This window comes from Gossypium hirsutum, chromosome D01, assembly GCF_007990345.1.
Source record: "Gossypium hirsutum isolate 1008001.06 chromosome D01, Gossypium_hirsutum_v2.1, whole genome shotgun sequence".
Lineage (NCBI taxonomy): Eukaryota > Viridiplantae > Streptophyta > Magnoliopsida > Malvales > Malvaceae > Gossypium > Gossypium hirsutum.
Window position 1 is genome coordinate 1937750 of NC_053437.1, and position 23112 is coordinate 1960861.

At 33.4% G+C, this 23112-nt stretch overlaps 3 protein-coding genes and 1 pseudogene across 5 annotated transcripts; 3 read left to right on the forward strand and 1 right to left on the reverse strand.

Moving 5' to 3' along the window:
- Nucleotides 1-1388: 1388 nt before the first annotated feature.
- LOC107933114 (stem-specific protein TSJT1) lies at nucleotides 1389-3815 on the forward strand. The gene is made up of 4 exons (XM_016865265.2): nucleotides 1389-1770; nucleotides 2729-2969; nucleotides 3058-3178; nucleotides 3373-3815. Exons 1-4 carry the CDS (start codon nucleotides 1568-1570, stop codon nucleotides 3561-3563), a joined length of 756 nt encoding a protein of 251 aa, XP_016720754.1. The 5' UTR covers nucleotides 1389-1567; the 3' UTR covers nucleotides 3564-3815.
- A 2377-nt stretch (nucleotides 3816-6192) lies between these two features.
- LOC107933110 (uncharacterized) lies at nucleotides 6193-10082 on the forward strand. Its single transcript, XM_016865261.2, has 6 exons — nucleotides 6193-6691; nucleotides 7478-7643; nucleotides 8058-8234; nucleotides 8363-8446; nucleotides 9212-9293; nucleotides 9381-10082. The coding sequence occupies exons 1-6, from the start codon at nucleotides 6300-6302 to the stop codon at nucleotides 9815-9817; spliced, it is 1338 nt and encodes a 445-aa protein (XP_016720750.2). The 5' UTR covers nucleotides 6193-6299; the 3' UTR covers nucleotides 9818-10082.
- Nucleotides 10083-10716: 634 nt separating this feature from the next.
- Nucleotides 10717-15788, reverse strand: LOC121203026 (magnesium transporter MRS2-2). 3 transcript variants are annotated; one of them, XM_041086697.1, is made up of 11 exons: nucleotides 15321-15788; nucleotides 15193-15225; nucleotides 13814-13952; nucleotides 13531-13652; nucleotides 13368-13442; nucleotides 12558-12782; nucleotides 12434-12478; nucleotides 12179-12251; nucleotides 12066-12095; nucleotides 11853-11972; nucleotides 10717-11393 (listed from the first exon to the last, which is right to left on the reverse strand). In XM_041086697.1, the coding sequence occupies exons 1-10, from the start codon at nucleotides 15558-15560 to the stop codon at nucleotides 11875-11877; spliced, it is 1080 nt and encodes a 359-aa protein (XP_040942631.1). In that variant the 5' UTR covers nucleotides 15561-15788; the 3' UTR covers nucleotides 10717-11393; nucleotides 11853-11874. The 3 variants fall into 3 exon arrangements, with proteins under 3 accessions (XP_040942631.1, XP_040942629.1, XP_040942630.1); XM_041086695.1 differs by having other exon boundaries at nucleotides 12179-12223; nucleotides 15321-15782; XM_041086696.1 differs by having other exon boundaries at nucleotides 12179-12223; nucleotides 15193-15222; nucleotides 15321-15777.
- A 3676-nt stretch (nucleotides 15789-19464) lies between these two features.
- On the forward strand, nucleotides 19465-22418 carry LOC121214081 (TNF receptor-associated factor homolog 1a-like; annotated as a pseudogene).
- Nucleotides 22419-23112: the final 694 nt, after the last annotated feature.

Here is a 23112-nt window from a genome sequence, read left to right on the forward strand (position 1 = left end):
AAAAAAATAAATATTGTTAAAATAAATGTTGTAAAAATCATGATTTTGAGGTTTTCGAAGCTTTTATGAATGCTTTATCATTTGCTCCCTCTCTCTCTCTTTCAATTTGACTTTATTTTTAATCTTTACTTTTAAAAATTACGTTGTGCCTTCTTTTCTTTTAAAAAAATTCATTTTAAATTTAGCTACATAAGATTTGGCATGTCATTTAACAGTTTTAATAACAAAAGGACTAGATTGATATAATCTTGATAGTTTAGTATGTAATTAGAACGTTTTGAAATTTGGAGACAAATTTAATACGAGGGTCATAGTTTAGGGATGTCTCGTACAATTAACTTTTTTAATACTTCAAATCCAAGCTATCAATACAATAAGTACATATATTTTTATAATTTAATGTATGCGTTTAAAATTAATGCCAAAGGCAAACCGAAAAACATAACTAGTATGATAATACTACTTTGAAGATTCAATTAAAATGTTTTAACGTTCGAAGACCAATTCAGAATCTGAATCATAATTTGAGAATCGCAGGTGCAATTAACCCTATGCAAAATATATTACGTTTTAGAATATGTATTTTTGGTTAAAATATGTTCCAAGTCCTCGTGCTCTTTATGGATTTAGAATTTAGTCTTTTTACTTTAAAGATTTTAAGATTCAAATCAAATTGTTAACATTGTTATTCTATTAAATTATTTTCTCCGACATTTGATTTTTTTTAAATAACTCACTTAGTAGTTATGTGACAAAAAAATGATGTAATTAGGGTGTAAATGAGACATTAGTGCTTGTAAACTACTCAAGTTCGACTTGAAAAGAAATTAAACTCGATTCGGTAATTATCAAGCCCAGCTCAAGATTGAGCCACTCGAGCTATCAATTGAGATGAAATTAAGCTTAGTAATACTTGACTTGAACGGCTCGCGAGCCTTATCAAGTTTTTCATATTTTTATATTATTAAATTATGCCATTGCCACATACACTGTTAATCCTAACCTTAATTATCAAGCCAAACTTGAGCTTGAGTACAAAAATTGGTAAACGAGCTCGAGTAGCGCAATTATATATTGAGTTGAGCCCAAGCTTAAAAGTAGATGTTCGGTCAAGCCCGAGTTGAGTATTGAGCTTCGAATTTCGAGTTGAGCTCAAGCTCAATCTTGATAGTATTCAAGCTCGGGTTGGTTCAATTACACCCCTAATTGTAGTAAACTTGAATTTAGCAGAAGAATTTTAAAGTTGTTAACAATTGCACTTGTATTTTTAAATCCGAAAAGTAAAAGAACTAAATTTTAAATATATAAAGTTCAGGGATTTGGAGCAAATTTAACCCTTTTTTCCCTTTGTAGTACTTCATATAAAATCTTCAGGGTTAATACTGGAAAAAAAAGTGCCTTCAACTTGCTTTATACAAAGTCTAAAATTTTAGCCAAATTAGCTTCTTCGTTTCTTCATATTTGCCACTGTATCCCTAGTTTTCTGTCATTTTCGTCATTTATCAATCAAATAAAGATCAACGAATACCCCATTTTTGGATCGTAGGAAAGCCAAAAAAAAAAAAAAATGCTAGCAGTTTTTAACAAATCGGTTGCCAAGAGCCCAGATGGTCTTACTGTTGCTGATCAGTCACAAGCAGTATCAGCTCTCAAAGATGGTTTCTTAGCTAATCATTTTGGCTCAGTTCATCCTGGTTCAGTCACCATCAATCTTGGATCTTCGGGTGTTATGGCTTATTCTCGTGAAAAACAGAACCCCCTTCTCCCCAGGTAAAAACAAAAAAAAAATATTCTTTTTGTTTTAAGTTTTGTATTTTTTAAGGATTTCATTTCTGGGTTATTTTCTGTGTTTTGATTAGTGACTTTTGACTGATCTGATCAAGATCTTTTCTGGGTTGTTCTCCATTTTTTTTATTGTTTGATTGGGTGGTGAAAAATGTGTATTGGATGATCATAATGCGATACAACAATGATTTTACGTGATTGATTAGCTTCCTTGATGTTTTTTTTTCACTTGTGATTTCGTTGATTGAAAATTTTGATATATAAATGCGATTTCTCGTTCACTAATTTTGATATATATATTATTCTGTATTTACATAAATACATAATTATGAAGTTCATGATCGTTAGTTTTATGAAAATCACTAAGGAGATAGCAATGTCTAGTAATCGAGGGAGTCTGGTAACTGGGGGGTTTGTTTTGAGAACAAAAGATAGATTAGGGGTGAAGCTAGAAATTTGTTTTAGGGGTGCTAGAATGAATAATAAATTGGGAGGGCGAAAAGTGTAATTCTACCAAACTTGTTATTTCATCAATTTTTAAGGGACTATATAGCCAATTTACCATTTGTTGGGAGGCCAAGGCCATTGCCTGCCCCTGTCTTCACTCCTGAGATAGATTGACTTGATTAGATTTGCTTTTGTCTAGTAGTTTAAATGATTTCGCTCGTTGGTTCTCCGGTTCTTTAGGGCATTTGGGTCGAGTAATCTGCCGAGGTTCTGTCGTTAGATTATCACGTTTGGGTCCACTATTTCTTAGGTAATCTTACAAGATTAGTTTATTGCGTTGATATGTTTCTGGTTTTTTGAACTGGACATGTTTCTGGACAGTGCACAACTTCTTTTGTTTACTTAACCGCGCTATCATACTTTTACATTTCCTATATCTTTTCTATTATTTCGCAATGCAATGGAGATTCCGATCATTTTCTTTGTATGTTCCCAGACTGTTTGCGGTAGTCGATGAAATTTTCTGCATGTTTCAAGGACATATCGAGAACGTTGCTGTGCTTAAGCAACAATATGGCTTGAACAAAACAGCAGACGAGGGGATTATCGTTATTGAAGCTTATAGAACCCTCAGAGACAGAGGCCCTTACCCTCCAGACCAGGTTGTGAGAGATATCCAGGGGAAGTTCATTTTCATCCTCTTCGATAGCTCTTCAAAATCTACATTCATAGCTTCTGTAAGTATACCTACTTTTTCCCGGCTAACGCGATGGATGTCTCTGATGTATGCTTTTATTGTCGAGTTTCTTCTCCCGTATGATGCAGGATGCTGATGGAACTGTACCTTTCTTCTGGGGAACCGATGTTGATGGCCATCTGGTTCTTGCAGACGATGAGGAGACCGTGAAAAAGGGCTGTGGGAAATCTTCTGCTCCATTCCCAAAAGGTAAATCTACTAGCTTAGTCTCTGTTCATATTCACTCTTAATCTGTAGACGAAAAAATTCTGAGGAAACAAGCTTCGGGCGAATATTTGAACCGGATATCGGAACTACTGTAGAATGACATGTCGAAAATGGGGTAGCACAAAGGTTTTCAATGCATAAACATCTACGATTCTTCATCGTTTTTTGTTTTTCAGGGTGCTTCTTCACATCCTCTGGAGGGTTAAGGAGCTTCGAGCATCCCCAGAACGAGTTGAAGGCAGTGCCTAGGGTGGATGGTTCAGGTCAGGCCTGTGGTGCTACGTACTGTGTGGATACAGAGACGAAGAAGGAATCAACCGGAATGAAGAAAGTCGACAGTGCTGCGAACTGGTCGACAAACTACTGAGCCTCAAAACGTTGTTTCGTCCTTTATCTGCCTTTCTTACTCTTCCATAGTTCCATTCACTCCTTAATTCCGTATCTCAAAGCAGCTGCATTTCATTCATCAAAACTGAGCTTTTTGACATTTGGTAATTTATACATTTCATGGAGTAATATTTGTTGTCATTAAAGGCTGTTTAATCTCTTTGTTGAAATGGTTTTCCCTCTCTTTTAAGTTGTTTATAGGAAGTAAATATATCATTTCAGTTTCATGTCATTTTGGGTTAGGATTGTTTCGAGTTTAACTTGTTTTAGATTTGGTTGTTTCGGGTTCTAGCCATTCAAGGATCAAGTTTTTCAACTTGGGTTTTTATGAGTTTATATCATTTCAAGTTCCGGTCATTTGGATACTTTAACATATATATATATGTATATTTATATATTATATTCTACAAATATATTATATTTTATTATATTTAAATGATATAATAGCATGTATTAAAGAATTATATTTTAGTTATAAAATAACAACTTTTTCATATATTATTATATTTTAACATACCTTTGAATTTAGAGTATTCTATTATTATATAATTTTATTACAAAATATATTATATAAATTTAATAATTAATATATTATTTTTTAAAATGATATTTTAGATTTATTAAATATATAACATACCAACAAAGCCATTTTATATTACAAATGTTTTTTTATATAATTTATATAGTTTATATTATAATTATAAAAAATTAAAAATATTATTTTTATTAATAATTTATCACAATATTTTTTTTATTCCATTCATAAATATAAAATATTTAAAAGTTTTATAATATATTAATAATATAAATAAAATATTATTTTAACCTAAGATTAAAATTGTCATTTTAATCTATTCATTGTCTATTCTTAGGTATTAGAGGTGCTCATGGGCCGGGCCGGGTCCATAAAAAATTTGGCTCGGGTCCTAGGCTCGGGTCCGGCCCGGCCCGAATATGGGCTTAAAATTTTGCCCAAGCCCGGCTCGAGAAAAAATCATAAGCCCGGGCCCGGCCCGGCCCGGCCCATTTTTTAATAAATACCAAAAATTTATTTTAAAAATTAAAAAAAGTATTTTAAAAATATTTTAAAATTAAAAAAAAATAAAAAGTGTTTTAAAAATATTTTAAAATTAAAAAAAATAATAAAAAGTATTTTAAAAATATTTTAAAATTAAAAAATTTAAAAAATATATATATTTATTATATCGGGCCGGGCCCGGGCCAAAAAAGTAGTGCCCGAGGCCCGGCCCATTTCTAAACGGGCCTCGTTTTTTGCCCAAGCCCATATTTCGGGCCTATATTTTTACCCAAACCCTCCCATATTTCGGGCGGGCCGGGCCGCCCGGCCCATGAGCACCTATATTTGGTATTATGTTACTCAACCAAACAATGTAATAGCTATTATACATCTATTCCATTCAACTCAACTAAATCATTGTTATACCTAATCTGTACAATTACAACCCTATTTTATTCCGATAAAATATCGTTCTATTTTTTATCAAGAAAAAAAATATCATTCTATAACAAATTAAACTTATAATTTCATTTTGAGTTAGGATTGAAATATCAAAATTTAAAAAGCATAGTACTAAAAATAATTAGGTTGGAGAATCATGACTAAATTCGCAACTTATGAGATCAATAACAAAATTTAACTTAATGGATTTAATTGTTACTATTTTGTTTAGAATTAAAATTTCAAAATTCAAAAAATACAAGAGCTAAAATTAACTAATTCTATCAAATCAGAGTACATATCCTTTTGTTTTCTACTTTCTTTGATAAATTACATCAAATGTTATTAAACTATTAGTAAGTTTACGTTTTTATCGATTAACTTCAAAAAAGTTACAAAATAGTTACGGAACTATTCGAAAATTTTTATTCAAGCGACGATTTGACGATCGGTACAGTAAACCAATACACATTGACAAGTAGAACGTACCTTACATCTAAGTTGATCTGATGGTGAGTGTCGGAGATTAAAGAAGAAAGTTGTTTGAGTTTTGATTCGTAGATTCTTAATGTTCAAAGTTGTTTATTAAAAAAAAACTGTAGAAGTGAAGGGGAAATAGAGCTTTGAGAAAGTTATACAATAGCGGTTTTACTGTCCGGTAATTTAAATGAAAACTTTAAAATAATTTAGTGATTATTTTATAAATTTTTAAAGTTGAGTAATTAAAACGTAATTTTATTAACATGTTTTCTTTCTCTTTCTCCAAACCTAAAGAAAATCTCCTTAAAATTTCACGTTAACACGTGGCAACAGAATGACCGGATATGCCATGTCACCACACTTCCCAACCGTCCGATTATTATTAACAAACAGGAATAAAAACCAATATTCTACAGAATCTACACTTTATCAGTGCTGAACAGAAGAATATATCCGTTCTCGAGCCTCCGCATCCCCTCACTCTCACTATCGCGCGTGCAGTTCATTCTCAACAACAACCCCGTCGCCGCTTCCCACAAACGCTCCACAACTCGCGTAAACCAAACACATCAACTCTCTTCCCACCGCCACGTCATCGTTACAAGCTGTCCCAGTCAACCGCCAAACCCGCTCAAAAAATATATATAAATATATATTTTTTTTCTATTTTCTGCTTCCTTTTTTCGAAGAAATGTTCTTCTTTGGATCTCCAATGGAGGCTGAAACAAAGTAACAAACCCTTGAAAAAATATCATTTGATTTTTTTTTTGCGGTAAAATGGATGAGACGTTCTTCGATCTAATGGAGTTATTGATGAAGCAATCGATAACCGAAACAGTTGTCGACGTTTTGATATATGCCGTGCCTATATGGTTAGCCGTAACGATCGGGCTTGCAATCAATTGGTCTTGGCGTCCTAGGTGGACTGGCTTGGTTCTTCTTGGCTTTCGATCAAAGTTCCGGTTCATTTGGACCGCTCCTCCCGGATTCGGAGCTCGCCGACTTTGGTTAGCCTTCACCGCGCTCTCGGCTTTCTCCGTTTTTCGGACGATTTTCTCTAACTTTATTAAAAGGAGATTTAAGGAATCGGCTTCGGATTCTTCGGTTCCATTGCAATCTCCGCCGCCTACGGCGTGGATTTCACCGGAAAGTGTTGCTGATGCTGTTAGGTGAGTATTATTTATATTTTATTTTAATTTTTTTTATTATTTATGTGATTTAAAAAGAACCGTTTTTCGTTGTAAATATTTTAGATGAGACAGTATTTGATGCCGGTTGCTTCGTTTCTTTAATTCCATATCATTTGTGTCGAGGTAAACATGAATTAGACTATATAAGTAAAGTTTTACGTAGGAACATTGAACTCGAAGCTAGTTTAAGGGATAGTTAATCCTAGGCTTTTGATGAGCTTTTGCAATTAGCATCGCTTGCGAGTTATGTAATTGAAGAATTTGTACGTTTCTTTATGGTTAGTGCATTAGTGTTTCACCAGGGGCGGTGGCACCCCTAAAATGGAAAATTACTCTTAGACCCTTCCAAAATCTGGTAAGATTGCAGTTTGACTTCCAAAAATGATAAAATTTTGATTTAGACTATAAACATGGAAGCTAATATACTAGTGAATTTACATTTTAGCTCTTATAAAAATAGATAATTTAATATCGGCCCTAGAAAAAATTTCTGGCATCGCTCCTGTGTTTGACTATCATCGAATAGAATTTCCATTCAAGTTCTTTCTCCCTACCTTATCTGCTGAGACTTAGTGAATCCCATGGATGCTTATACTCTGGTTATTTTTGCTTGTTCCAGAATGTTGGAATAAAATCCTGTTTTGAAATCATTGTTCAAAGTTTACTAATTTCTTCAGTAACCGAAATTTTCTTATGTTACTATCGGATCGGTTAATGCTGTTTGATGCATAAGCTTATTCATGACTAATACCTACTTCGTTATAGCCCCGGCGGTAGAGCTGAAGAAAGAGAGCAGGATATTGTCACAGAGAATGACTTAGCACACCTCTTACATTTACTCGAAGGGAAAGATGGGGAGATGGAATGGCAAAGGATGATGGAAAGGACTACTTCAAATATGTCATACCAAGCATGGCGCCAAGAGCCTGTGGTAGGTTTCTGAATACTGAATTATTAACGTTCTTCCATTATCATAAATGTGCCCATGAAAACTTGTATGTTCTATCTTTATTCTAATAAATCGAAATCTCTTTGTAGAACATTATAGCTTAAGGAAATTTGTACTTTCTGGTTTTATGTACTGCATTGCTCTGAGATCTTATGAGCATCTATTATTTAGTCAAGTAGCATTTGAACTATGAGTGAATGTAAGCTATTGTTATTTATCAAAATTTCACATGGTATTAGGTCCAACTATGCAAAATGCCCGATAGCATGGATGATATTGTTTCTCTGTGTTTTTGTTTGTCTTGGGCGGAATTCTGTTTTCGATGATGTACTATTATGATACCTGATGTTCTCGTAAGCCAAAACATTACTTCCTAATGGTGATTTTGTTTACCAGAGTGGCCCTGCAATTTACCGTAGTAGAACGGTCTTTGAGGACGCAACTCCAGAGGTGGTTAGAGATTTCTTCTGGGATGATGAATTTCGACCAAAGTGGGATACTATGCTCGCATACTTCAAAACTTTGGACGAGTGCCCTTGTACGGGATCAATGATTGTTCACTGGATAAGAAAGGTAGATGAACTGAATGGTTCTTATGATTTTGTTTAGTAATGTTTCAGAATATTAAGTTTTAAAGCACATTTCTTATTCAATACTATGTATGGACTAACATGTTTTAACTTGTCTCATCTTTTTTGCAGTTCCCATTTTTTTGCAGTGATCGAGATTATATAATTGGTCGAAGAATATGGGAGGATGGAAAGACTTACTATTGTGTGACAAAGGTACAGCCTATAACGTTTTTTTATGGATCGGTTAGCTTTTAATAAACTATACTCCTAATGGAGTTGCTGTCAGGACCTGGTGGTATTAACCATATAAAGGGGCTCTGGTGGGTAGGGTGTTGTGTATAGAATTATCAATTCAGACCACCCTGAAAACCCGACCTGAATCCGCACCGACCCAGCTCTGTTGTGATTATAAAAAATCAACAATTTAAACTCATACAACCCAAACCTACAGCTGAAATGAACTTGAAATGACTCAAACCGAGAATGATTTGAATAATGTAACTTGAAATGACCTGAACCTGAAATGATTAGAATCCAAAATGACTTGAAACCCAATGATCCGATCAGAAAAACTCGACCCTCAAATCTAAATGAACCAAACCCAAAATAAATTTTGTTCAAAATAACTTGATCTAAATTGATGGGACCCAAAATCAACTCAACCCGCTCAATCGACAAGTCCAGTTGTGTGTGATTTTAGTAAGAGGTAAGTTGATTGGATTGTTCGTAGTGGTGTAAAGTATGACCAACAATTCTTTATGACTAGAAATAAACCTAAATATATGATTGGATTGTCCATAGTGGTGAAAAGCTGATTGAGCTTTATTTTAGTTGGCATTGTTCTTATTGCAACAATAAGAAAAACTTGAGTTCAAATACATTGAAGCTCGTTTTTCCTCCAATTAAAGAGTTGCAAGGGGTTATTCATGTTTTATTTTTAAAGATAAATTTATTAATATTCAAGCTATGATGTTTCAGGGGGTACCATATCCTGGTTTGCCAAAGCGTGACAAGCCAAGACGAGTGGAGCTTTACTTTTCAAGTTGGATTATTAGGCCTGGTGAGTCTCTTTTGTCTTCTATAAATAATATTCTGGACATTACTAGTGATTGCTAACACCTTTTCTTTATCTAACTTTGTGATGCAGTTGAGTCTCGGAAAGGCGACGGACAGCTATCTGCATGCGAAGTTACTCTTGTACATTATGAAGACATGGGGATCCCGAAAGATGTGGCAAAACTGGGCGTTCGTCACGGCATGTGGGGAGCTGTAAAAAAGTTACACTCCGGCATGAGGGCATACCAGAGTGCAAGAAAAACCGAGACTTCATTGTCTAAATGTGCACTCATGGCAAGAATGACAACAAAGATCTCTTGTGATGAGAACATAAGTTCTCCCGGTCGTGTTTTGAGGGAAGACGAAAACGATCAAAGTATGGGTATTATTAAGAGGAAGAACGATAACAGCCTTAATTGGAAGTGGATCGCCATAGCCGGAACCGTGGCGCTGGCTTTCGGACTTCGCTCAGGCGTAATTGGTAAGGCATTGTTAGTTGGAGCAGGGCAGAGAATTGGCCGACGGTGAGATTTTTTTTTTCTTTGTTCTTTTTACATTTGATAACATTTGTGGTAGTATCTGGTTTTTTTTTAAGATTCTAAAACAACTGCTTCACATTCAAAATTCACTGATTCTCATTGTTCCAGAGAATTTATTTATTGTGTTTTAGTGGATTTTTTTTCTGTTCATGATAGCTTGAATGGCTTTCAAAGCTTCAAAGCTTCATTCATGGTTTATTTTCGTTGAACAAAGAATCTCTTACATGAATAAAATTTGAATGAATATTTTTTAATACGATAACATACTTAATGAATAAATAGAATTATTATATATATTCTATCTTTTATTTGGTAAGATTTTCAATAAATTATAAGATTTTTCAACACTGTTTTATTGAAGTAGAGTGAAAAATTGATGAATAATTTTTTTATTTTAAAAATGCTACATAATTTAATTTAACAAAAATCTTTTAGCAATTCAACTTATTAAATCAAAAGAGTAAAATGAATAAATTCTTGAAATTAAAATTAGAAATACTATATTTTAAATATACTAAAAAAAATGAGATTGGAAGTAGAATTAGACCTTATGATTTTCATAGGAAAAAATGGGGAGCCTTTTTCTAAGAGAAAAAAAAACATGGCATTGGATTTGTTATTATGGAGAAACTAAAATGTAGTTTAATAATAGATGGATTTCGACAATTTCTTATTAGGTTTTATTCAAACAGGAGTTACAAATTATGTTGGTACTAAGTGCTTCTTTAGATGGAAGATGTATTTATTTGCAGTTAGTGTAAAAATAGCAATGGTAATGAAAATAGACACTATAACGATACTATAACATGAGAAAAAAAACTAAACACATCATACTGAAAATAAACACCCATCCAAAAAGGCCTTAGATAAACACCCATCTAAAAAGTCTTAAGATCAGAATATTTACTCTCGCTTTATTTATTTATCTTTTATCAAAATAAAAGCAAAGAACGTGATAAAAAGGATAATGTATTTGCTTTTTGCCTATGGCTACATGATCATCTTCATACAAAACATCCTCTCATGCAAAGCAATAAAAACAACACTGAATGAATTTTGCTCATAATCGAGACTAGAATTAAGCATGGGTTGGATTGAGTCAATGCACAAAATCAAGTTTGTTTTCTAAGCCCGGGTTTGATCTTACTCGTCTGTATTAATCTTTTAAAATTATTTTTATGTGAAAAAAATTAAAAAATATAATACATCAAATAAAGAAAACATTTAAATAAATGTTTCTTAATAAATAAAAGCGGGAGGGTACTCAACTATTGTTTTCTAAGCCTATAAATTTTCTTGAAGGTACTCTTTTTTAAAAAATAAAAAATCACAATTATTTCTTTTCTTGTTTTTCAATTGAAATTTATACCAACCTTTTTTTTTTCCTTTTCTTTTTCATATGTAATTAATTGTCTTGATTGTTCAACAAAACTTTTCTCTTCATTGACTCAACTATTGTTTCATGCACAATTTGCAGCTCAAGATCCAACCAAACCCTTCAACCGAGCATAGGACATAATCAGTATGAACAAAAGTGCAGAAAGTAGCCCCGAGATGATCACCACCTGTGGATGGAAAACATGAGATAAGAGAATATATAATCACCAGACACAAGCCCTGATTCAAATGCCAAATAACATTGACATCTAGTTTAACCGATATGAAACACATTGTAGTAAAAGTCATGGGGCTTTTGTAGTAGGAGTTAGATTGCATTTTATCTTTTTTATTAAAAATTATTAACAAATTAGTTCCTTTACGTTAGACCAAAGATTGATTATTCTGTTAAAAATTCTATCCATTTTTAAGGTTAAAAACTTATCCTTGTATGTCGACATGAGGTACACGTGACATGCCACGTGTAATTATCTGGTTATTTTGTCAGCTATGCTAGTTTTTAACTAGTCGCTCTTTGATTTAGTGTATAGGGACTAATTTACTCATTTTTTTAAGTAAAAGGAGCAAAATGCAATCTGACTCCTAGTACAAGGCTTCCATGATACTTTTACCAACACATTGCTTACCCATTTAAACACGTATCCGTGGTTATCGTTCCATGTAAATGGAATGTTCATCCCAAATATTGCAGCCACCAAAGAATAGACAGATAAACACACACTTCCTGAACTTAGAAAGAGCTCTAACTGCAAAATCGGAAAAATTTTTAAAAACATAAAAAAATATAAGAATAACTCGATTTAATACCGTTCAAATATGTCACGGAATGAAGAACACACCTGGATTAACTGATTTCGGTGATTGTCGAGCTGTGAAGAAGGAAGCTTAAGCATCAATCAGGCAAAAAAATGGTAATCTGGAGTTCTTAAGCTTATGGTGAACCGGTGGTTACCTGAATATTGATGTAGTCCTCTGTATCGTCGATATATTCCCGCAGCTACGTAATTCGAATGAAGTAGTGAAAACTGAGAGATGTAAGTGTCGGAAGATGACTATTTATGTACAAAACGAAAAAGTCCAGTCTACTCCATCCATTTGTAAGCATGATAAAAAACTAAATGCAGATGTGCAGAAACGAGAAGCACTTATCATCTAAATATACGAAGAAAATAAGAAGGTAACGAACAATGGAGAAGGGGACGAGTACCGTGGTTAATTTATTCAATGTTCCATCAATTTGCATAAAGTAAGCCTGTAAAAACAGATTATAACAAACTTAGCTTAGGGGTGAAGAAATCGTTAAACACAAGGAAGTAAGTCATTATTTTAACCTCCAGTAACATTTCGAGCTCCTCCACGTCATTTTCATCGCCATGAATTGTTGCTATACTTCCTCTACTTGCTTTGGAAATCTTTGATCCTATGGTAGGAGAGACAGCATACCAATTGGCAGCACCTGATCCACTAACAGGTGAAGATGCAGCTAACTTTCTCGACAGATAAAGGTCAGCCATGTCGTCATCATCATCCAATAGTTGTTCGAGTGCATCCCTCACCTTCATAAACGGTGATCACAGGATTATTTCTGGCCAATTTATGGAAATGTTAAAATAATTGTCTTTACGCTTGTTGCTTCGTTGCAAGCAACTCAATCATTTTCACCAATCCATTGGTGATCACAGTATTACTTCTGGCAATTTATGGAAATGTTAAAACAATTGTCTTTACGCTTGTTGCTTCCATTACAAGCAACTCAACCATTTTCACCAATCCATCGTTGATCACATAATTATTTCTGGCCAATTTATCTTAACGCTTGTTGCTTCTGTTACAAGCAACTCGATCATTTTCACCAATCCATCAGATAAACAATACATATCCCTCTGTTTTTCCCCTTCTATAATGAGCTAGCTATGGTGATCATAGCTAAACTCATCAATCCCCTAAGAAAGATTCATTACTTTGTTCATTTAGTATTAATCATTTATAGAAGTAAAAGTTTTGATTAGAACTTTGGTCCTTTCCGAGGGATAATTGCTAAAACGAAAAATAATCAACGATTACACGAATGCTGCATATGATGAAAAAAATGTTTCACTTTCACATAAACGTATTAACATGAATAAAGTCCGTAGTAGTACCTTTTGTACCCGAGCAGTCAATCTGGTCATTGCACTCTTCAATTTACGAACTCTATCTAAATTACGACTACTAATCTGCAAAGAGTACAGAAGCCATAATAAAGTACGAACAGGCGAAGAGGAAAGACAGGAAGAGAAAAAGTAAATACGAAATAAGAATTACCAGGGAGGTAAGTTCATCTAAAGCAGGATAAGCTGCAGTCTCTAGTTCTAGTGTACGGGCTGCTAGAAAACTACATATGGATTCCAAAGCTACCTCCAGTGCTCGGAATTCAAATGGAGACACTACATGGCAAGGCTCAAAGGATTCAGATTTCAAAGAAACGAAATCAAAACATTATGATGTTAAATAAATAACATGAATGATGAATTTGTTGAGAATGCCAATCGAATTCAATGCTGTTTATTAACTTAGCTGCTTGATGTATTGGACTGATATAACATACCACATTCATCAGCTGCTTCGACATCAATTTGGCCAATTGCTTCCGGACCTTGATTAATGGCATTCACTACAGGTAGATGCCTTTGAAGTTCTTGAACAACAGGGACAACATATTCACCCGATGGATCTCGAAGCAATACCTATCAATACAAATTCACAATCTGAAATGGCAGTTCATAGTACAATTATCGTCGAGCTCATTGAGCTGAACTAAAAACTCACTCCATGAAGACCAAAGAAGCACATATTGATTAGACCAAATGAGTAGATTATATCATTCAAAAGACATAAAACTCCAAACTTAAGAACTCATATTTTTGTTCCAAAAATCATAATCTCTTAAAAGTTAAACCTCAGAAAATCATTTCAAGTTCCCACCCAAGAAAAAGGCCGAACCGGTTTCTATTTATTTCTAATCTACTTCAGCTCCAAATCCTTTCACTAAACAAAATCCAATAACACAGATTAAAGGCTAAAGGCCAATAGCATACAATGTTCTTATGATAGTCTTTATCTATGTTACTCAAATTCTTCATTTTTTTTTCCAAAATATTGATGCTTGGCACTAGTTTCGAACAAGTACGATCCGGCAATTATATGAGAAAAAAAAACTCAAAAAAAAGGTAAAAATTGAGCACACCAGTGGCAAATATCCAACACCAACATTTGAGTCCAATAGCAGACAGCATACTACGGTAGTCTTTACCTATGTTACTTGAACTGTTCATTTTTCTGAAGTATCGATGCTAGGCACTAGTTTAGAACATGTATGATCCTCCAATTATATGAAAAAAAAAACTCAAATAAGTTAAAAATTGAGCACACTAGTATTAGACACATGCGCCTAACATATTCAACCCCCACATTCAAGTCCAATAGCAGACAGCATAGTTTGGTAGTCTTTACCTATGTTACTCAAACTCTTCATATTCGGCAGTAGACATTAGTTCAGAACATGTATGATCCTCCAATTTTATGACAAAATAAAAAAACCAAAATTGAGCACACTAGTGTTAGCAATATACACCTAACATATCCAACACCCACACTCGAATCCATGTAATCGTTATATACTACACAAAAAATAAATCAACAAATCCAAAATCTAAACATTATCGAAAACAAGAAACTAAACTTACAAGATCATTCATTATTTTTCAAATTTTACTTTTTTTTTCATCTTAAATTACAATGCATATAAATGATTAAATAGTATACCCTTTTTCTCTCTCTCATTTTCCATTCATACCAAGAAATTAATGAAAAATAAAAAAGTTATTTCTAATTTCCTATCATTCCCAAATATCATAAAGAATCAGAAATTAGCATTTTCTTCAACATTTCTTATTAAAAGAAAGAAGAAGAAAAAAACTCACTGACCTCCTCAGCAGTAATAATTGCCTTGATATGCTGCTAATAAAAAAATAAAATCAAACTAAGTTTAATATAAAGTTCAGAAAAAAATTCAAAGAAAATTAAGGGAAAAAAAAAGATAATAAAGTTGGAACCTCTAAATTTAAAACAATAGCACCATCACGGCCAAGAATGGTAGAAGGGTAAGACAAGAGAGGATCGAGGATGCGTAAATCACGGGCGTGGATGTTAACTCGATGCATGATAGCGTACTTATCGACGTCCAACAAGGTGGTTTCGCCATTGCTGTCCAAAACGGCCCAACTTCGCGACGGCTGTGCCTTCTTCTTCACCGTCACCAACACCTGTGGGTCCGCCGGCACCACGTGCGTCATCTTTAACCATCACCTTTTCACATCCCCCGACCCCAAACCTACCACTTTTAAAAAAATCAATCGAAATCGAATACAGAAAAGGCTGATTTTTGGGGTCTAGGATTTTTTTCAATTAATATTTAAAATATATATATTTAACTGTTTAAACTAATTAACTAACGTCTGCATGAAGGTAGTATCCATTTTTACGATAAGATTTAATACAATATTTTGGTGAAATTCTTGGGGAAGGACCGTCCCATTACCTCCCTTTTAATATTAAACTAGTATAATCCCCAGCTTCACCTGGGGACATCTTTTTATAATTTTTCCTTAAAATCTTATAAATGATAAATGGCAGGGTAAAATACATTTACAGTCACTAAACTATTAATAACTTTACATTTTGATCACTCAACTTTAAAAACTTACAAATTGATCACTGAACTTTTCGAATGTTTTTATTTAAGTCATTGGGGTGTTAAGTTTTTTAAAGTCCAGCTAGCAAGCTCTAAGGGACGATCTGACGATTGGTACGGTGGATTAGTACCTATCAATAAGTAGAAGAACATACCTTAGATTTAAATCAATTTGACGGTCAATGACGGAGATTAGAGAAGAAAATTGTTTGGATTTTGGTTTGCAGATTCGTGATGTTCAAAACTATTTCATGAAGAAAAACTGAATTATAGAAGAGAAGGTGAATGAGAGATTTCGATTGGTGTAAGTGGTGCGAACAAAGAAGGTCATACAATAGCGAATTTAACATCATAGTGACTTAAATGAAAACTTTCGAATAGTTTAGTGACCATTTTGTAGCAAAAATATTTTTTATACCAAAAATTAATTTAATAAGTTTATGTTTTGGTCACTCAACTTAAAAAAGCTATATAATGGTCACTGAACTTTCAAAAGTTGTCATTCAACTCACCGGTTTATGTTTTGGGCAAGCATGAAATATGTTAATATCACGCTTAGGCCTGGCCTAAACCCAACGCGGCCCGACCTATGAACACGTCTAGTTTGGAAAAAAAATATAGGTCCAAAAAATAAGGTTAGATAAAAAATAAGTCTTGTTTTCTAAATGGGTCAAGCCTCGGGTAAGATTTTTTTGCTCGAACTCATTTCGACCTGAATTTCCCTATTTTTTTCACTTATTGTTGTTTTGTTACTATTTTACTATTGTTTGCTGTCATTTTGTCATTATATTGTTACTGTTTTGTTGTTATTGTTTGAATATTTTATCAATTTGTTAGGAAACATTTATTTGAATGTTTTTAGTATACCTGATGTACTATATTTTTTAAATCTGTTTTATATAAAAATAATAATATAGGTTGGGCTCGGGTTTAATATTTTTTTATCTGGATCAAATTTGGACAAAATTTAAAGTACAATTTTCGGGTTGGACTAGGCCCGGGCCTAAAATTTTACATTGGCCTAGCTTGTAATCAAGTCTAGTTGTAACTCTATTAGTGTTATAAGTATAAAGACTTTTTTTAATTTTTTTCAATTTGTTGAGAAACATATTTTTTAAATTTATTTTTATATAAAAAGATCATTTAAAAAAAATTAATACGGACGAGCCGAGTTGAGCTTGGATTTAACATTTTTAATCTGAATCAATTTTAAATATAATTTTAGGTCCAATTTTCGAGCCAAGAATGATCAATTCTAATTACAACATTACACCAATTTTGCAATAAAGGGAAATTTTGGTTAAAACCGAATTAATCAACCGAACCGATCTAATTCAGTTAATTAGTCAGTTAACCGATCTAATTCGATCGACGGTCGGTTAATAATTTTTTAGAAGTTTGGTTACTGGTTAATTCAGTTTGAAATTGGATAATTAACCAAATTAACCGAACTTAATAATTAATAATACAAATGATATGTAATTTTATTTTGATTAATTCGGAAAATTCCATTAAATGAATATTACCAATTTATTTTTTACAATAAAAAAGCAAAACATATAGGCTTTAGGTTGAATCCAACATTATCTCCAAACACGAGTGATAAAATGGAATGGTCTGATAAGAAGACTGGATTGCATTCAGTTTGGGGTAGTCCATTGTGAGCTGGTTGTCTACATATTGGAATGTTATTGAGCGGTTCGATAATGTTTGGAATTGGAATAGCCTCAACCACATTTTAAGAAATTTTACAACTGGATGCTTAAAATTTGGATACTCATGAATGATATCTAGTCAAGCAACTGGTTTTAAGGCAGAGTAGTTGGTACAGTACTGATTTTAAGGTAAAACAGAACAGTACTAGTATCATAGTGCTTTGTGTGCTAGTCTATATTGGTCAACACCAGTGAGTACCAATACTTTTCTATATTGACTGGGGAATATTTCAAGAAGGTTTCTCAACCTGTACTTTTCTATATTGCCATATCAAGCATGAATAGTTTGGAATATGCTTTTGTTCTTCTTCCATTTTTTATGACCGAAACTTCTTAAACCAATTTATTATTTGAAATGTGAGGTGGATAGGCTAGCTTAGCAATAGATGGTGTTCATTTGCTCCCAATGTTATGAGTCTATGGAAAGTACAAATAAAGCAGGGCTAGGGAGTGCTAATGAAAAAGTTTCTCAAGTCTCAACGTGTCCTTTTTTTATATTCCCATTTTGAGTGAAAAATTCTAGAATATGTTATTGATATTATTGGCTGTTATTTTCTAATTTGATTTCTCAAATTCATCATTGTCATTCTGGAATTCTTTCATATCTTATTGAAAGTATCAACTACATGTGAAGTGTATTTACTTGTACACCAGCAGATAAATCTTTTATGCTGTTCCCTTGTTTCTCATGAGGAAACATATCACAGTATGGCAGGGAAAATCATTGGCTTTATGTTCTGCTGTTTGCCGTGGTTGACAGGTGCATTTTAGTTTATCCGCAAGGTTGTGATGTTTGCAATCATCTCTCATTGTTTCTCTGTGTTGCTAATCATGACAAACTTCTTCCAGGTTTGATATTATCACTAAATTTCAATTTGGATTCACTATCATATTGTAATATGTTATTGGACTTATATGGTTCCTCTCCCTACCCCAAGACAGGTTGGAGTCATTTTGCACAGTTTATAATAGCTGTTGTGAATAAAGATCCAAAGAAATCAAAATATTCAGGTTGGTTGGCTCAAATTTAGTTTAGTAGCACTAGTAAAGATCCTGAACCACAAGTAACTTGCCGTGGTTTGCAGGTACTTTACATCGATTTTGGAAGAAAGAGCATGGCTGGGGTGGAAAAAGTTTTTGGAGCTCTCAAAACTTTCTGATGGATTTATAGAATCTGACACACTAATCATAAAAGCTCAAGTTCAAGTGATTAGGTAATCAGTCATATCTTGATTAACAAACCTCTGCCTATGTTGCTTTGGTCAATGCTTAACAACCGTTTCTTTCATCCGATCTTTAACATAGCCTTTATAACTAAATGCTTTGAATTTCCTTTGGCTGTCTATATGAGTAGTAGCATTACACATTGACTTTAAGGCACTGATTACTATGGAGGTTGGAATGGTTAAGATATAAGCTAAGAAGGTGGTTATGAATCTCAACCATTTGATTAACAAATTTTCCATCCTCACTCTTTTCCATCCTCCATGCCAAGCAAAGCCTAAATGTTGTTGTTCTTCATGCTTATCAGCACAACTTTTGGATTCCCAGTTTTCAACAAATATAAGACTTTGGGGGTGAAATGGTTGATTCATAATTGTTTCAATTCAGCCATTGTTCATATCTTTGATGATGAAGTTTGCTTAGGAATGATGTCATTATAGTTTAAGAAGATTCATTCTGTGGTGTTGTTTCCTCATTTTAAAATTATATCCTTGGTATGTTACAAACAAGTTAATTTGTTACATTATTTTTTTGTATACCTGATTTAGTTTATTTCCATCTCGATGATCAAATATAATATTTGGGATTTGTAGGGAGAAAGTAGACCGCCCTTTTCGTTGCCTTGATCGTCAATATAGGAGAGAACTTGTTAGAGTATATTTGACAAATGTAGAGCAAATTTGTTGCCGTTTTTTGGATGACAGACGAAACAAACTGGGGAGCTTGATAGAAGACAAAGCTACGTGGTCAAGGTAAATGATATTATATTATGTAATACTGAGTTTTTAGTCATTTCTATCATTGAATATCAGTTTTAACTGCGTGCGGCATCAGTCTTTGATTGATATGTTATGCTTGAATGCTTTCCTTTTAGAGGGTTCTTCCCGTGGTTTTAGCATAGCTTGATGGTCTGCTTGAATTTTCATCTTTGCTCTTTCTGAATCAAATTCCGTCTTGTTTTGACATTATGCATCAAAGGCAGCCTCAGTTATTTTTCTATTTTTGTGCTTTTGTTCTTGTTTCAATAGCATATGCGGTTTTGTTTCTAATTGGGCCATTACCTTTCCCTTTTTTGTTGCCTTTTTGCTCCAACTAAAATCTTGTAATCATTGCAGCTTCCGTGCTTTCTGTTTGGGGTTAAGCCGAAATGCCAGACGCCAAATGTCCAGGGAGAAGCCAGATGTGATTTTGAAAGTAGTTGTGAAGCACTTCTTTATAGAGAAGGAAGTGACATCTACTTTGGTAATGGATTCACTATATAGTGGGTTGAAGGCTCTCGAAGTCCAGAGAAAGGCAACAAAGCAAAGTCAAAATTATTGGATGGTGAAGTAAAGTCAGCTCCAATTGTTCGTGTTGAAAAAGATATGTTTGTACTAGTGGGTGATGTGCTAGTTCTTCTAGAAAGGGCTGCTGCTTTAGAACCATTACAGCTGAAAGATGAGAAAGGTCCTCAAAACCAATCAAAGGTAAGTTTCTTCATATAGATCATAGGATAAACTAAGTAAGAACATCAGATGCGTTTAAAGCAAGTATGGAGTAATTTGTACGGTTTAAAATTTGTGGATTAATGAAAACATAATTAGTGGCATTGTTTTACTTACCTCTCCGGTAAATGAGTTCTGGAAGAAAAAATGCTTTGTCTTCCCTGGAAGCTAATGCTGTTCTCCTTTGGCATATCTTTGTGGAAAGTTAATTCAAGCCCCTGGCGTGGCATATATATATATTTACAGTGACAATGAATTTATTTTGTTTTTCGGGTTACGGAAATGGGGTTTCAGCTTTTCTCTTGTTCAACAAAGCCTATTATTTTTGTCTAGGATGGGAATTCTGGGGAGGAGTTCTACAAAGATTCAATTGAGCATGGTGAAAGGTGTCTTACAGAACTGGGTCGCAGGACAGTTGAAATATTTGTTCTCTCTCATATTTTCCGGTGATATGCTTTTTCTTGGTCAATTAACACTAGCTTATTGATTTTTTTTTTCAATTATGGAAATACTGGTAGGTCACAAGGTAAACATGCGCCTATAGATATAGACGATTCATGTCTGTGTATCTAATATTTTCTTGTTTCTAATAGTTGGTTCACAGAAATCTTAAGGGAATAAAAAGGAAAACAGCTCTGGTTACACTTGAATTTTTTTCGAATATACCGTACTCTTTCTGGGGTAGAGGGCTGTATGTTTGTAGACTTATTACCAAAAATAGTTCTCTCTAGCTCATAGGACATTCTCATATTTTCTGATAGTTCAAGCTTAAATAATTAGGCTGTAGTGAAGTTAGTCATGATTTTTGGGTTCCTTTAGATGACCTTTTTTGTCAGCTTGATGAAAAGATTGGATTCTTAATTTTCACGATATTTTGAACTTCTATTCAGCAAGTCCCATATGATATTTATAGCGGATACTCACTAGAGGTGCTCATGGGCCGGGCTTAAAAAAATTTCGGCCTGCATCTTAGACCCAGGCCCGACCCGGCTCGAAATATGAGCCTAAAATTTTGTCCAGGTCCGGCCCGGGAAAATATTCTTAAGTTTGAACCCGGCCCGGCCTATTTTTTAATAAACAACAAAATTTTATTTTAAAAATAAAAATATTTTAAAAATATTTTAAAATAAAAAATAAAAAAAATATTTATTATATATTCGGGCCGGGCCGGGCCCGGACCAAAAAAGTGGTGCCAAGGTCCAAACTGTTTTCTAAACGGGCCTCGTTTTTTTTCCCAAACCCATATTCGGACTTATATTTTTACTCGAACCCTCCAATATTTCGAGTGGGCTGCCCGGCCCATGAACACCTCTAATACTCACTCGTTCTTACAGAAGGCTAGTTTCTTTCTTACATACAGCAACAAAATAGAAGTTGCCTACCAGGAAGCTGTTGCTTTGAAGAGGCAAGAAGAGCTCATCCAGGGCGTCAACTGATTCTTAGGGCGGTTGGCATTGGCAAACTTATTTACAAGTTAAAATGAAAAGGTTTGGTCAAATTCTAGTTTTCATCCTTGTATTATTAATGTTATGTGGTGAAAGAACCTAGCAAGTCTCTAATATCATATTTGATATCTGTACATTTATAAAATATCCAATGTGGTATTTCAAACTTTTATTCAGCAAGCCCCATAGGATATTAATGGGATGATAATCACTTGTTCCTATAGACGGCCTAATTTCTTGCTTACGTACAGCAACAAAATAGAAGTTGCCTACCAGGAAGCTGTTGCTTTGAAGAGGCAAGAAGAGCTCATCCAGGGCGTCAACTGATTCCTAGGGCGGTTGGCATTGGCAAACTTATTTACAAGTTAAAATGAAAAGGTTTGGTCAAATTCTAGTTTTCATCCTTGTATTATTAATGTTATGTGGTGAAAGAACTTAGCAAGTCTCTAGTCTTATTATTATTGATGTTATGTGGTGAAACCTAGCAAGTCTCTAGTCTTATTATTATTATTAGGATAATATCATATTTGATATCTGTACATTTATAAAATATCCAATGTGGTACTTGTACTTTAAAATTATTTAATATGGTATTTAAATTATCGTAACTTTTATAAAATGTCTAATGTGGTACTTGTATTCTGACAATGTTCAATATGGTACTTTAACTATCAATGTGTTTTATTATTGTATATGTTGTTAACATCGTAAGTGAATTACTAAACCGGCCAATGAAAATTTGACATATAAGGTCTGTTTGGACAACATTTTGTAATTGATTGAGAGTGTAATTACTACATTCTTGTAATTGTAATGAATTGTAACTCTCTAGACGCGTTTGATTGACAAAATGTAATTACAAAGTTACATAATTTATATTTTTAAAAAATATTAATTACTACAAACAAATATTAGTATGATAAAAATAATTTCTAAACTAGTAACAAAAATTAAAATCAAATTATCGTATTTATTATGTTAGTCTAAAAAAGTAGTTGATAATATGATTGTTAATAAAAATAACAAAAATAAATAAATATGATATGTAGTTTTATCTAATTGTTCTAGTGCATATTTGTCGGGTTAATCTCTCTTCAATATTTAATATATGCTTTTTATTATCATCTATCGATCTTTGATCGAGATTATCTGAATATCTATCATTAAGATTATTAATATCTCATCCTTCCATATACCCTTTGAAGTATAAATCATCCCAATTTTATTTACGATTGAAGTTATGAAATATTCAATATGTTAATATGATCCAACCTTTCTTTTTTTTT

What these genes read in the sequence shown, in the direction of transcription:
- LOC107933114 (XM_016865265.2), top strand. Translation starts at nt 1,568, where the DNA reads ATGCTAGCAGTTTTTAACAAATCGGTTGCCAAGAGCCCAGATGGTCTT. An exon ending in CAGAACCCCCTTCTCCCCAG is followed by an intron (nt 1,771 to 2,728) that starts GTAAAAACAAAA and finishes GTATGTTCCCAG; the next exon opens with ACTGTTTGCGGTAGTCGATG. An exon ending in AATCTACATTCATAGCTTCT is followed by an intron (nt 2,970 to 3,057) that starts GTAAGTATACCT and finishes CGTATGATGCAG; the next exon opens with GATGCTGATGGAACTGTACC.
- LOC121203026 (XM_041086695.1), bottom strand. Translation starts at nt 15,560, where the DNA reads ATGACGCACGTGGTGCCGGCGGACCCACAGGTGTTGGTGACGGTGAAG. An exon ending in AGCTCGAAATGTTACTGGAG is followed by an intron (nt 12,479 to 12,557) that starts GTTAAAATAATG and finishes CTGTTTTTACAG; the next exon opens with GCTTACTTTATGCAAATTGA. An exon ending in AGGACTACATCAATATTCAG is followed by an intron (nt 12,096 to 12,178) that starts GTAACCACCGGT and finishes CCTTCTTCACAG; the next exon opens with CTCGACAATCACCGAAATCA.
- LOC107933110 (XM_016865261.2), top strand. Translation starts at nt 6,300, where the DNA reads ATGGATGAGACGTTCTTCGATCTAATGGAGTTATTGATGAAGCAATCG. An exon ending in CATGGCGCCAAGAGCCTGTG is followed by an intron (nt 7,644 to 8,057) that starts GTAGGTTTCTGA and finishes TTTGTTTACCAG; the next exon opens with AGTGGCCCTGCAATTTACCG. An exon ending in AAGTTGGATTATTAGGCCTG is followed by an intron (nt 9,294 to 9,380) that starts GTGAGTCTCTTT and finishes TTTGTGATGCAG; the next exon opens with TTGAGTCTCGGAAAGGCGAC.